General features: G+C 39.8%; 1 protein-coding gene across 2 annotated transcripts in view; it reads left to right on the forward strand.

Annotated features, from left to right (window-relative positions):
- The window catches only part of sema3bl (sema domain, immunoglobulin domain (Ig), short basic domain, secreted, (semaphorin) 3bl), a 67231-nt gene extending 65115 nt beyond the window's left edge, over nt 1–2116 (forward strand). For both annotated transcript variants that reach the window (XM_047600822.1, XM_047600830.1), the window contains exon 16: nt 375–2116. In XM_047600822.1, coding sequence (XP_047456778.1) covers nt 375–887 — 513 coding nt within the window. In that variant the 3' untranslated portion in view covers nt 888–2116. The remainder of the gene's footprint in view (nt 1–374) is intronic.
- The last annotated feature ends 12287 nt before the right edge of the window (nt 2117–14403 follow it).

A 14403-nucleotide genomic window follows, 5' to 3' on the forward strand; every position in this document is an offset into this window, starting at 1 on the left:
GGGCTTCATCACTCAGACCTGGAGGTTTTCTGCTTGGTCCAGTGCATCTCACAGACACTTGAGTTTCAGGATCTAGTGACTTTGGAGACCAGGTCAACATCTTGTGCTGTACTTCATGTGTTTTGAGTTGTTCGTTGTGTGTGTCAGGCTGCATCATGCTGGCCATCAAAGAGTGTCATTGCTTTGGTCTGGTCTAGGTGGGCCAGACATGTCTAAGTTACATCCACAAATGCCAGGTCCCAAAAAGTTCCCCAAAAGAATATTGAATTGTCACTAGATCGTCAATATTATTCACTTCTCCTGTCAATGTTTTAATGTTGTGGCTGATTGGTTTAAGTACATCTATATCACAGTTCTCTCTTTTCAACTCCCAGGTGAAGCTGGATGACCGCGTGATGTCCACAGAGCAGGGTCTCCTGTTCCGTCGCCTCTTCCGTCAAGACGAGGGCGTGTACATATGCCGCTCCAGAGAGCACGGCTTCACGCAGACCCTGACCCGCCTCACCCTCGAGGTCCTCCAGGGGGACACGGTGGACGAGCTAATGGCGCGTGACAACACGGGCCTCTCCGAGTCATTCAAAGACCGGTCCATGGGAAGTTTCCGGCCCTGGATGCCTTGCAGCGCGTACAGCCGGGCCGGCTCGTCGAGCCAGATCGGGCAGTCGCGCACGTGGTTCAAGGATATCATGCAACTCATCGGGCCGTCGAACCTGCCGCACGTGGAGGAGTACTGTGAGAGGATGTGGTGCAACGACAAGCTGAGGAGGAAACACAAGAGCATGCTGGAGAAGTACCGCCAGGCGCAGGAGAGCGCCAGGAAGGCTCGTAGCAAAAGCTCCGGGGAGCGCAACCGGACGCCGCGGGACCTACGGGCCTGGGAGGAGTAAGCAGGAGGGGACAATAGACGGACAAAATGAAAGAAGACTGGTGAAAAGACCAGTCCAAACATTCCTTCTTTCATTTATAAGAATGTAGAAGATCTGAACCCTGAAAAGAAATGTTAAAATCTAAAGCTTAACTGAAAAGCTTCTTCCTGCTGTCTTCTTAATATATTCAGTAAGAAGTGAGACGGTGTGTGTGGGAGGTTTTTGGTTGTAAAGTTGGTGTATTAAATGCATTGGCTATGGTCTTGGCTGTGGCACTAAGAAGACAGATGTGCTCGCTTGTCAGGAAATGCAGCACGACGAGAGATCGCAATGCTGAACTGAAGCTGTTGTTACTGATGTGACGTAGACGTAGAGATTTTTTTTTTTGAGAAAAAGAGAAAAGACACTTTCAAATACACCCTGAGGATGCTTTTTAAAACCTTGCCTACACAGGACTCTTCCTCCTCTTCCTCTCACACTTCTATTCTCGTACTGACATGACAGGCACTTCTTGCATTCCCACAAGTCTTTTTTCCTCCCCTCCGATGTGTTTCACCCTCAGATTTATAAACCATATGTATTCCTATGGGCTGACTTTACCGACAGCAGACGACGTTCCGTGTTTTCGCTCTTTGAGTTCGGCTCGTGTCAAATTATTCATTTCTCCACACACGCGCTTCTATGCTGATTCTTTTTTTTTTTCTTTTTCTGAACAGTCACTGGATTCATTTCATCCTCGCTCTGCATCTAATTTGGTCTCTTACATTTCAGCTCACTTTGCAGCGTGTTTGTAAGAGGATCTGGTGAAGCGGGCAAGTTATACACGTTTACAGTGTCTGGTCTTGCCAGCACACACACACACACACACACACACTCATCACACTGAAGACATAAGCTCAGCTCGCTCACACTGCCGTAAGACGACTGTTGACGGTTCAACAGATTAAAGGCACGTTGCTTTATTTTTAATCCTGTGGGTTGGACCATTCCATTACACACCAGCTAGACACATCAATCCTTTAAAGGACATTTCACAAATTCATGCTTTTGGGGGCAGTGAAATGTACTAAGGTCGGGGATAATCCAGATATCGAGATACTTCTCTGATGAACCTCATGCATGGCAGTAACATTAAAACATATTCAATAAGAAAGCCAGTAAATAATCATTATTTTAGTGTTTTGTTTGTTACTTAATTGTCAGATAAATGCACAATAAATGATTTCAATGATGATTTTCCAGTGCCCGAGGACACATTCTCAAAGTGTTTTTTTTTCTTTTTATCTCTACAACCACTAGTCAAAAAAACTTCTGCAGGAGACTTTAAGCCACCACTAGACTCTATTTCCCCGCAGTTTCTCACTCTCTCCACTGATATCAGGGAACAATAGAAGGGGTCAAGTGAAAAGGCGGCCTCCTCTTGTAACTTCTGCTTTGTACATAGTAGTTTTAAGAGGATTTTCAGTTTGAAAACAGACTAATCCACGTTGACTCGAGCTTTGCTGTTAAAATATAACTCTTGCTGTTAACGGTTCCAAAAATGGTATTCCTTCAAAAAGTAAGGTCAGATCTGGGTTCAATGTCGGTGTAGATGTAAGGGGGAAAAAAAGAAACAGGTCCCTCCATTTTATTCTGAATTCAGTCACGTTCTAAATGTATAAATTCAATTTGATTCTTCAGTTTTATTTGTCCAGTGTCAACAACGATTCAAATTGTCTAAAGATGTTTGAAAGAACCCAAAGCCTTTAACTACCAGAGCGGTGCTAAGATGATGGAGGCAAGAGAAAGAAACTCTTAAGAATCTTATTACACTATGGAGAGACTAGAAGACAGCCAGGTAGACACAGAAAAGGGGAAAGGAGAAACTCACCTTACACTCAAGTGCAAGAAGTGTTAGTAATATACACAGCATACCTATTAAAATAAAAGACATCAGCATAGACCTAAGGAGGTCCAATTTGGATGGAAATTAATCTAGACATACACAACCGGCCAAAGGTTGTAGAACAGCATCAGTGTCCTCTGGTATACTTGGTCAGAGCTTCATCCTACAGCAAGATAATGACCCAAGACTTTAGTCTAAGCTCTACCAGAACTACCTCAGGATAAAAACAAGACGGAAAGCTTGAATAACATGGAGTGGACCATGGCCCAGTCTCTAGACTTTAACCCCATGGAGCTGGTTTGGACAAAAGAGTGAAAGCAAAGCATCCTACAAGTGACACACATTTCTGGGAACTTATGCAACAAAATTGGGAAGAACTCTCTGATAAATATTTGATTACCATTTTAGAAAGAAAGAATGTCACAAGTGTGTCGGAAGTTTAGAATATATTTCGGGTTATACATTGATTCCATGATATATTTTTTTTTCTTCAGTTGTTTATTTGGGTGATGCTTTCATTTCATAATGAAATGAGACATTAAACTGCAAACATCGTTTGCAATGTTGGTGTGTTCTAAAACTTTTGACCGGCAGTGTAAACACAATGGTGTTTCTATCCCATGAGCCCTTTCGTTGTTTAGAATCATACCAGACGCAACATTAACACCAGTAAACTTTGCGACCTCTGGTGACATCAGTGGCGTGTGAATCACTTCTAAGATGAGAAACAACAACAGAGGAGTGGATGTGGGCCGAGGAGGGAAGTGAGGTTTTTATTATTAGAGGGAAAAAAAGAGGTACTATAGGCATCTTATGAAGGCTGTATTCAATGTTTGGAAAGATATTAAGTTACCACAGTTTATCACATAGTGAGCATTTTATTTAAACGGTGGCACCTTTTTATCCCAGTTTGTGGAGCAGTTAAACGAGTTTTACTCTTTCAGAGTTTGTTTTCTTAGTTTGAGGATTGTGTGGAGTGGTTATTTTACTATACTTATGATGTTTTCTGTAAAAACAGTGCTTCTGTTGTAGCGAAAGAAAATGAGAATGACAAGAGGAGGGTACGTGTGAAACACGGGATAAGAAAGAGGCGGAGACTTTACATTGATCAGCTAATTGTTTTCAGTCTATTTTATATTTTAATGTTAGAATATAGTGGAGGTGGCTGTGGTCTGTAAAGCTGGCAAAATTAAATATTTCTCCTGTTATAGTGGTATCCTTAACTTGTTTGAGCTTCTGTTATTTTCTATGTTGTGACTCACTGTCATCATAAAATAAAGAAAAAAACATTGTTATAACTATTATTGTAAGTAATGTGTAAATGTCTCTTAACAGGTTCCTTTTAACACAAGACAGAACCTTCAGAAGGTTTTTATTTCCCTTTACGGTTCACTTTACATTTAGTGATTTTTAACAAATATGGAAATTACAGTTGCAAACAAAAAATATGTTATTTCTGACTAAATGCAGTTTATTTTTGCATGTTCACAAACAAATGCATTTTAACTACTGCACAGTTGCACAGAGTTTGTTTGTGGTTGTGTTGCATGTGACATTTTATATTTTTAACATATGCTGACGATGTCCTCCTTTCTACAGCTATTCGTGTTCGGTGCAGTTTGTTAAAAACATGGGCTTAATGTTCAACTGTTGTAATTTATGATGATTCCAACACTCATATCGTGATACGGTGTAAAAATCTGCAGAAGTTTCTCTGATTTGCGCTCCTTCTACTTGGTGTGGAGCTTATTAACAGCTCCACACGTCCACAGATCCTTTATGTAGACAGGAGGTGGAGTCAGCAGATTTAAAGCTACATGTATGTGTCATTAGAACATTGAATACTGAATCCTCAAACTTGTCTGGAGTCCAAGTAGCACATAAATATTTCATATTTTACTTTTTCTGAACCATAGAATGCAGTGACTTTAACATTTACGCTCGTGTGTATGTGGATCCTTGGGTTAACACTTGGTGAACTGTCCCACCGTTCTGTTGTAAAAACCTGTGCCGTGGGGTCTCCGACATAAAGAGCCCAGTTTAAATGTGTATTTATGTTTTATTTAAGTGTCTTTCTTTCTATCCTTCGTGCATGCTATGAACTTGTATGCTATTTAACACAATTAAAAGTTGTTTTTTGTAACATAAAGGTGGTCTCTCACTGGGTAGTTTACGCAACATTATTTGCAGCTCTTGCAGAGAGCAAGGTGACAAACTATGTATTGTATTGTAAAATGTATATCACGGTATTTTTCAAAATTCAGATAATATCATGGCATATTACTGTTTTTTTTTTAATGCATAATCGCATGCACAATTACGGTTTAATTTATTTTGACATATTTAAACATATTTAAACTGCTATGTGTGTAACACCATTAGCAGCGCGATTGGTAAAATAGCTAAAATAGGGGACACTTTCGGGGACAGCTATAACTGGGGTACATGGATGGGGACTCTCCCCAGAAATCAGGGACATCTGGTCACCCTAAAAAAAAAAAAAATACAAGAACAAAAAAAACAAAAAAAAAACGGCACCTTTTATTTGGCACAAGTCTTATCGTTCTGCCACTTAATTTTTTGGACCTTTCCATCTTCACCACACCTCACAGTGACGCAGTCATACCATGTGTGTTTAGAAGTGCTACACTGAAAATGGTCCAGTCTGAAACAGTGACTTACGGAGCAACATTGCACACGCTGTACAATCAAATACACCGGTATGCTGGTTAAATTAAAAATTCATATCATAACAGGAAAAAATACCGGTATTTGGTATGAACCGGTATTACCGCCCAGCCCTAGAATTAAGACACTTTTTTTAAACTGTAAGGTTCAATGAAACCAAGCCAAGCTCTAGGTAATAAATAACCTGCAGGCTACACACCTGCACTGAGGCTATTTGGCACATGCAGACATTCTCTTCCCTGACATAATTAGCCATGTCTGCTTTAATTTATTTCCGAGTATGTGATTTTTTTTTATTATTATGTTATTTTCAGAGTAATCTAACCTTGTGAATACAGAACGCATGCAGGTAATGGGGGTTCCTACAGTACTGCGGTTATATTGACATGTGCGTATCTCGACAAAAGTTCTGCTGGTATCCACACTCTGTGTGCGTGCACAAGCATTTAAATGTCCTCATAGTAGCAGGAGGACGTGTGTGTACTTATGGCTGGAGATTTACAGGCCCGGTGTTGGCCCGTTGCATTACCAAGTTGCTGAGTCTGCCCATGCATGGGATTGGAAAGTAATTGGGCTTTAACGTCGGCAGAGATGTGGAGGAACAATGGCTGCTTGTCGCCACAGCAAACAGACCAGCCAGTAAAAATGAAACCTGCAACTGAACCCACTAAACGACTTCACACTCTGGCAATTACTGCAACCACAAAACACACACAAATGCAGGATGACTGTTTGCACATGCTTTTTACACAGAAGGTCTGCATGCTCACAGACGGGCCAACAAAGAGACTTTAATGCATTCGCAGACTTGTGCAAAATTTCAAAATACCACTTCTGGTGTGTGAAAGGCTCCAAAGTTGCATCAGTGTTCAAGCTGGAGTAATTAAGCTACAGAAATCAACATAAGCACAGGGAGTGATGAATCATGCGGAGGATCATTGTGACACAACATATTAAGAAATAATAAAACTAGGGCTGTCAATGGATTTAAATAATCACATGGTTTACATAATTAACACGCAATCCATGCAAATTAATCACTTTTGTTCGTTTTTAAACGTAGGGATATTTTTCAAGAAGTCTCCCTGTTCAGTTTATAACTCAGCTCACATCGACCATATGTCCCAAGGAGACCTTGTATCTTGTGGGACAAACCATGTGGCAGAGCTCTGAAGCTGAACTTTCTGCTTCTCTAGTGATTTTTTTTTTTTTTTTTTTTTTTTACTATAACCACACTTGTGATTGCTTTCCACAGAATTACTCCTGTGACTAGTACTTGGTGATTTCCTAAATGTCAGGCCAGGGCTGAGGTCATAAGAGAATGTACGTGAGCTTAAAAGTTTTGGAATTAAAAAGAAGTTTGCTTTGACAGCCCTAAATAAAGCTGATTAAAAAGCCCTGTTTTTGAGATAAGGGTTGCTTTAATCAGAATTGTGATTTCTCTTGAGTGCCAGAGGTTTATCTGATTGGACCTCTCCACTCTGAGGACAGTTCTTGAATTAAAGTTTCTCCCTTAGTTTATTAGATTATGCACAGATATGGAGTATTGGTGCCACTAAAGTGTGCCAATCTGTAAATTGTACTTTTCAGGCAATTTAATAAGGTGCTGGATATCTGACACACACAGATGTGGAAATTGGAATGATCTACAGAATAAGAGTATCTGTCTGTGTAAACTGTTTGGCTGTGTGTCAGTGCTTGATGTGGTTGCCTCACTATATTGGATTCTAACTACAGTATCCACCTAATTTATTTCAAAAACAACTACCAGTTCAAAGATGATGCTTATTTTTCCACTTCTTAGGTAATCCCAACCACCTAAATACCTTGATCTGATCTTAAAGAAATTAAGATGCATTCCAAACAAATGCTTGGGTCTCAGGAGGTTAAACAAGAAACTGGACTGGACAGACCAATCCAACAGACTTGACAAGAAAGGCAAGAGCAGATTACATGCTAAGGAAACATAGGTGCAGGGAGCTCTTCTGAGGAAGTTGTTTGACCATCTTACATGGAGAGGGATGGAGCTGGAGATTGGTTAAGAAGGCTAGCTCGGCCTTAGAAGTAGAACCAGTAGAAGTAGCAAAGCTGTCATCCAGTGTGAAGGAGTGTTACCACAGGCCCTTCCTTCCTGCTGCTGCAAAGACTATACAATCCAGCCTGATCCAAGCAGACCACACACATTGGATAATCGAATACAAACTGTAATACCCTTAATGTCTGTGCAGTATCTTTTGTTTAGGAAGTGCACTGATCGTGGCAGAGATCCAGAGGCTGCTCATACATAGTTTGTCATCTTTCGCATGTTTTCCGCCTTTGTTCCCATATCACTCCACTTCACCAGTACATTAAGCACTGTTCACTGTTCAGCACTCATTAAAACAAACAGCATGTTCATATCTTTAGTGTTTATGGGGAATGAAATGGACTCCAACTAGCAGTCTCTGTTTGCAAGCATGAAATGGCACGTTCCCACAATCAGCCTTAGAAATTATCTTCTTTTTTTTTTAATATATGGACAAATGCAAGTGCACAACCACATAATAGCATTAAATGTTTGGAAAATTTCACAAACACCCAACGGTAAAAAATGCTTTTGGTGATGGCTTTTCATTGCGTTACATGCACTCATTACACACCCAGACTGTAAACTATTAAATCCGGGTTTCCAAGTTTCAGATGGTGATCAGAGACCAGTTTGGGTTAAACGAAAGAATGCTTGTCCAGTCCTGGGTTTCCAGAAAATGACCAGCGATGACCTCCACTAAAATTACATCTAATGGGACTGACGCTAAACTACAGCGCTGTGCCTTCCCTCCAAAACAGATGAGGCTTCTTGGAAACCTTTAGTTGTAAAGCATAGTCCTTTTTGTCCTGTTTAAACTGTAACTATGGAAATACCCATGACCAGTTTACGGTGATTAGAAGATCTTAAACATGTATAAACGCAACTAAAAGCCATCAGAGTAATGCTCATTTAATTGGTCTAATGGTATTAAATTAGTCTATTTGGATGCATTTAATAGACATAATGGCCCAAACTGAAAGGACTTTAATTGCTTTAATAGCCCATTGTTTAGCTCTTAATGCAACATGAGATTCAGCCAATAATAAAAAAAAACCTGATAAGGAAAAAGGTGAAGAATTGTTTAGAGAACAAAATCCGACAGAAACAGTGGTTAAATACATATAATTATGATTAATATCGACTCATGGATTAGAACCAGAAAGCTGTTCTGGGAGGCACCGACATGTAGCTCTGTACAGTGTAAGGCTAGTCCCTGTATGTGGGGGTTTTAAAACATACATGGACTCATAAGTTGGGAAGGTAAGAAGTTCAAACAAATAGTAGAATAAATACTGTGTGACTCCTCCCCCCCCAAAAGCCCCGATCTTATGCTTAAGTTCTCCAAGGTTCTGCAACAACCTCCCTGCAACGTAGCTTAAAAAACTCCAAACACCAAACTGATTTTCGTTTATTATTGTAATTACAGTACAACATGATCTAGTGACTTCAGGGTTTACACAAGTGTCCCTTTTGTTATAAATCATTGGAAGTTTTACTATTAGACCACAATATGTTGTCTGGTACCATCTGTCTGGTCCATGAACGTAACTGTCTCCATAGCTTTGGAGAAATTCATTGGAACTGGAAAGATTGTTGCTGATAGCTGCTGTTCCCAGGACAATAAACATCCTCTGGATGTGATTAAAGTGAGCATGGGAAGGTAAAGGGAGTTTTTTGTTCCTTTTAAGATTCCAGCTGTTGCTTGTCTAGAGAAGTGTTTTTTTGGTTCACTTTTGTTTCCACACTTTTATTTAGGAGAGACCAGAAATGCACTGTTTTCGGTGTCTTTGCTAGTTTCCCAAGATGCATGAAGCCACAGTCATGTGTTTAAGTGTGCCCATATAGGTTTTACATTTAGAGCTGTGGCACAGACTAACTTTATAGCCTCTGATTTAAGTTTATTACAACACCTCACAACTTTATTGCTCAGAGGTGGTTCTAGCGTGTTGAGTTCTGTTGGTAAATGGTAAACATTTTATTCTGGTAGACTACAAACAAGTTTCCTCTTGTTCCACTTATTTTTGTTTAATGTCTTGTTCACCTTGTGGAGCTTCCTGAACTCTTTCCTAATGATTGTGTTCATGAGATTTTGTATTTACGCCTGAGTGCTGGACAGTGTCACACTGAATGCCTGCCGACAAATCTATTTAACCTACTAATTTAAGTCTGGAAACATCTGAAACATCTCTCACAGATGTCATAGAGTCATAGAAAGTCCTCAGGACTCAGTAGATGTATGTCTGCCCCAGTCTTTCTTCTACTAAGGTTTCTGGTTTACTTGAAGACACACATCTACTGTCTCCATTCCAATTGTGCATTCTCTGGATGTTCACCTGTGTATGTTTGTGCCTCCAGAAATCTACCACTAGCTCCTTTGTGTCTCCCAGATTTAGCTGAAGACAATTTCCCTGGCACTGGTCTACAAAATGTTGTAGATGACAGTTAGCCAAAAGGTATCAAAGGTTTGCAATGTAGGGGGAGAAAACAAAGGGCCACATCTGTCATGTTCCACTACTGTGTGCACCAACTTATCCATCGACTTAACAAGTTGTTTGACGTTGAAAGCACTAGAGAAATGAAAAATGTGACAGTGCTCCCAGGCTTCTATAGGTAAGAAAGCTCTATATTTAAGTATGGGTCCACGGACAGAGTAGGAAGAGGAGCTGCAGGGTGACTATGTGCTGTATGTTGGGGTCAAGGTCGGGGCGCGGCGAGTGTGGTGATGGTGACTTATTAAATCTGAAGATGCAGTTCCAGTCATTCGTCCTCTTCTGGTCCCTCACATGCTGATAGTTGCTCACATGAGATATGAGAGATGGTTTCAAAGCACTTCCAATCTCTGCAGAAGTTGTTTTGTTGCAACTTGTACACTTTTTCCCTCTCTGAATCTCCTCCTCTGCTCCCTTTACATAGTCTCCAGGTCTTTCTTATTTCCTGACTTGAACGTCCAACTCTTACCCTTTGATATTTGAACTAAGCCTTAAGTGTAGTACTAGACATTTTACATTGATTGCAATTTGTTAAAAGCAGATCAGAGGAGCTCTTAAGGTCCAATATGACTGGTAGTGATTAAGTTTTCAAAGCACGAACGATTGGAGTGTGCCTAAGAAATCCACGGGGAGTTGGCTGTAGATGTAAAGGCACCACTTTGAGTGATGAAAATTAATCTACAGAGACGGTACTGGCTGGGATGGAGCGATGCTGAACTGATATTTCACTTAGAACATTCCAGTTTATGAAGAACGTCCCTCAAAAGGAAAAAAACATTTGCAGTCGACCGTTCAACCAGGCTGCCCTGGGGACCTGAGAGTCTGAAATCCACATCCACATGCATTTGTCGGCTGACATGGACAACATTTTTCTCAGTCTGTCTTCATCCTAAGCCTTTGTGCTTATCGCAAAGTCGAGGTAAATGTCTCAGTATCTCGACAAGCAGCTTCACATTGCATTATTTTGGATGAGATGATTTATTAAGGTTTATTGTCCTTCAGATGGAATGGAGTCATCATTACTGTTATACAACTTGAAGCCGGTATTTAAATATTAAAAAGACCAAATAAATCTTGAGTTTGCAAGGTCATCCAGACTTACACATGCCCTAGATAAGACTATTAGTCTAGGTTGATATGGAGAATCAAGAAAAAGCATCAAAGCTTAGTCCAGGTTTCTTGATCGATATCATGTTGAAGACCTACGCTGTAATTGATGTTACTGTGTGAATTGCAGGTGTTTCTTTTGCTGCTGTGTTAACTATCAAATCGGTATGGTCCAGAATGGTCCAGAAAGGCAGAATAAGCAACAAAAGGAAATAAAGGAAGGAAGAAAATAAAGGAAATCGGATACACTAAAAAGCAAGGCATCACTCAGAAAAGAAGGAATCACAAGAAGCCGAAGAGAAACATGAGGGTACGTGAACAGCTAAAGCCAAGATAAGAAAACAGATAAAAGCACAGACAGGAACAACTGAGAAACAAGCAGGTTGCTTGACAGAAAACCTGATAAAGGGAAAGGCAGGGATAAACATACATAACCTCTCTCACACATACACACACACACAAACACACACAGACACACAGGTGAAACTAATGAGGGCAGAGCACACAATGAGAAACCAAACAATCAGAGGAAGTAAAGCAAGAAACAAAATACCAAAGAAGAAACTTTTAAAACTGAAAATAGAAACAGAAAGAAAACCAAACAGGAAACAGCAAAACAAGACATTGACCAGTGCAGTGTCTCTGAAATGTTTACATTTTCTATTATGCAAAACATGGAAAATTCAGATTCTTCTCCATGCGCAAACTTTAATTTCTTAAAGTCTGATAAAATAAGCTTTGGACCTGAAATAAAAGGTGTGTAAATAGCATTAATAATACAGACTATTGTCATTAAGACAACTAACAGCATTACACTGGGGGATAATGAATTTGACAATAACCTTTGTACAGTATGTTTGATGGCAATATTGTATTCTATTGTAGTGAAGGGGAAACAAATGAGAATGGGGGCAGGATCCGAGAAGAGGAACGGAAAGACTTGACGGTGGAGTACGGTAAAGAAAAAATAGATCATTATGGTACAGGTGGTAGACTGAGACCTGAGGAGACAAATGGCAGAAATTAGGGGAAAAAAAAGGAGTGGAGAAGGACAAGATTGCACAGTGGACCAAAAGTGCTGATGAAAGGGGAAAAAAAGAGGAGCGTAAAAAAGGAGGAAAAAGGGAAAGAGGAGGACTCCTGGGAAAAGCGGAGTCTGGGCATTAATCTTTTATCTGTTCATTCCAATAATTCTCAAGGGGAGAAAAAAAAAACGTAGAAAAATAAAGACATTTCTTGGTGTGTCAAAATCTGTTAAGAGTCTGAACTAGGGTAGCTGAGAACTCCTAATAATAAAAGCCCATTATTCATTAGTGTCATTACGCCACAATCTCAGAGGAAAACACAGTCCATGCGTGAGCTTAAACATATGACCCACTTTCAGCAGAACTATATATATTATTTATATTCCAGTATTCAGACCAGCGCCATCTATCATGCGCTGACCCTCCTTTATGTTCCACACAACCACAGAAACCTCACCCTCTGTCATGTTGAAGGGCTGGATGTGCTTTTCTTTTGTGCTTCCTTTACACAAACCGCAGATGAGTTCAATGCTGCAGCTTGAAACGGCACTCACTTATAACAGTGTGGAAAATGTTTAAATCCACAAAGATTTTCTCTGGAAAATAAGACGGCAATCTGGCGGAGGATTTCCCAAATGTATTCAATCAGCCCCACTCACAATTAGAGTTTAAGATCTGATGTTAGCTCTAAAGTTCATAACATGAAAAAGACTGTAGCCTTGTCCCTGTGCAGCTTACAATGGTGGAACCAAACTGCATCCTTCTCGCTGCAGATATTAATGTTCAAGTCAGTTTATAAACTTCTTCCCAAGTGCATTAATACAGAAAATAGGAAAACATATTTAGCAATGTTTGCTTTAAAACAATCCTCCATGTGGAATGATTAGTCTGTCCAAAGTTGTTCATACCTGTTACGCTAAAGATGATGAATGTGGAGTGTGTATTGGCCCTGCAACACAACCTCCATTGAATGCTTCATCTCCTTTCCAACTTCTCCATTTATGAAAATGACATGATTGCTACTGGAGGAAAAAAAAAAATCTGTTTAGTAATTATTTAAATATTTCCCAATTTTTTACCCAACAGATTTAAGTATGAAGAAATCCCCAATGACATTCGTGTTTATATGTATGGATTGTCAAGAGGCAACTTGTCGCCCTCTGTTGGCCCCCATTGTCTGTCTTTGGTTCCCATCTACATCAGGTCTGCTGATTGGAGCTGCTGCCGAGTGTTACTCACCTGCTTCCAATCATCCACTCTAGACTGGAACTGCATTTAAAGCACTCACAAGTGTCTCGCGTCTTGCCAGGAGTTCTTCAGTTTACCTCCATGCTTCACAGGCTCACATAATTTGATAAAAACTCAGCCACATATTATGTTTCTAGTTGTTCAATAATAATTTTTTAGCTGTGCACACAACATGGCAGGACCATGTGTGATAGACTGATGCTGTTTGACTTTTCATTCATTTGGTTAGTTTATTAGAAAATAAAAATGGACAGAGTGTTATTGTAAAACCAAAAAATCTGCTTTTTTAAAAAAAATTAAAACTTTTAAATAAAATTAACATGGTTAAAAACATTTAAAATGCTCTGAGTTCATCTTGGATCTCTCTACTGAGTCTAATATGATCAATTAGTCATGCCTGCTGAGGGTTGAAGCGAGACCTCCCAGCCATGATGACTCATTCATGATAAAGCTGTGAAAGGGAAAGCATCAGGCCCTCACATCTTAATTGATATCTACCCTTTATTGCAGCTAAAGTATTAACAATTACATTCTTTAAACTGACATATGTTTACCGAATTGTTTTATAAAAAGTGTTCTAAGTTAAAGCAGGAAACATACAATAGAAAGTTACTAATGCGCATACATGCATGCAACTTAATTAAAAAATGAAACATGTAGAAGAGACAAAAGACACGTGATGATATATATTTTTATATTTTGCATCTTCTCATTTTTTCTTTTACCAACGGGCAATTTTTTAAGAATACCTACCTGTTGCATTTTATTTTATCTCCCACCTACCATCTTCTGAATTCTGAGATGTGAAGGGACCATGGAGAGGGCAGATAAATCACTAACCCTCTTTTTAGATGTCAAAGCTAACAGCAGAGCTGTTTTGATGGAGAGGAATTTCCATGGAATCTGATCCAGACGCTCAAACAAATCCTCACTGTCGGGCAGCTTTGCCAAATGCCTGTACCCGTTCAGGTAGATGCTTGGGTTCAGCAATGTTTTTTTGGGATGGAAAAAGAAAGCAGAGTGATGT

This window comes from Mugil cephalus, chromosome 1 (genome assembly GCF_022458985.1).
Source record: "Mugil cephalus isolate CIBA_MC_2020 chromosome 1, CIBA_Mcephalus_1.1, whole genome shotgun sequence".
In the NCBI taxonomy this organism is placed as follows: Eukaryota; Metazoa; Chordata; class Actinopteri; order Mugiliformes; family Mugilidae; genus Mugil; species Mugil cephalus.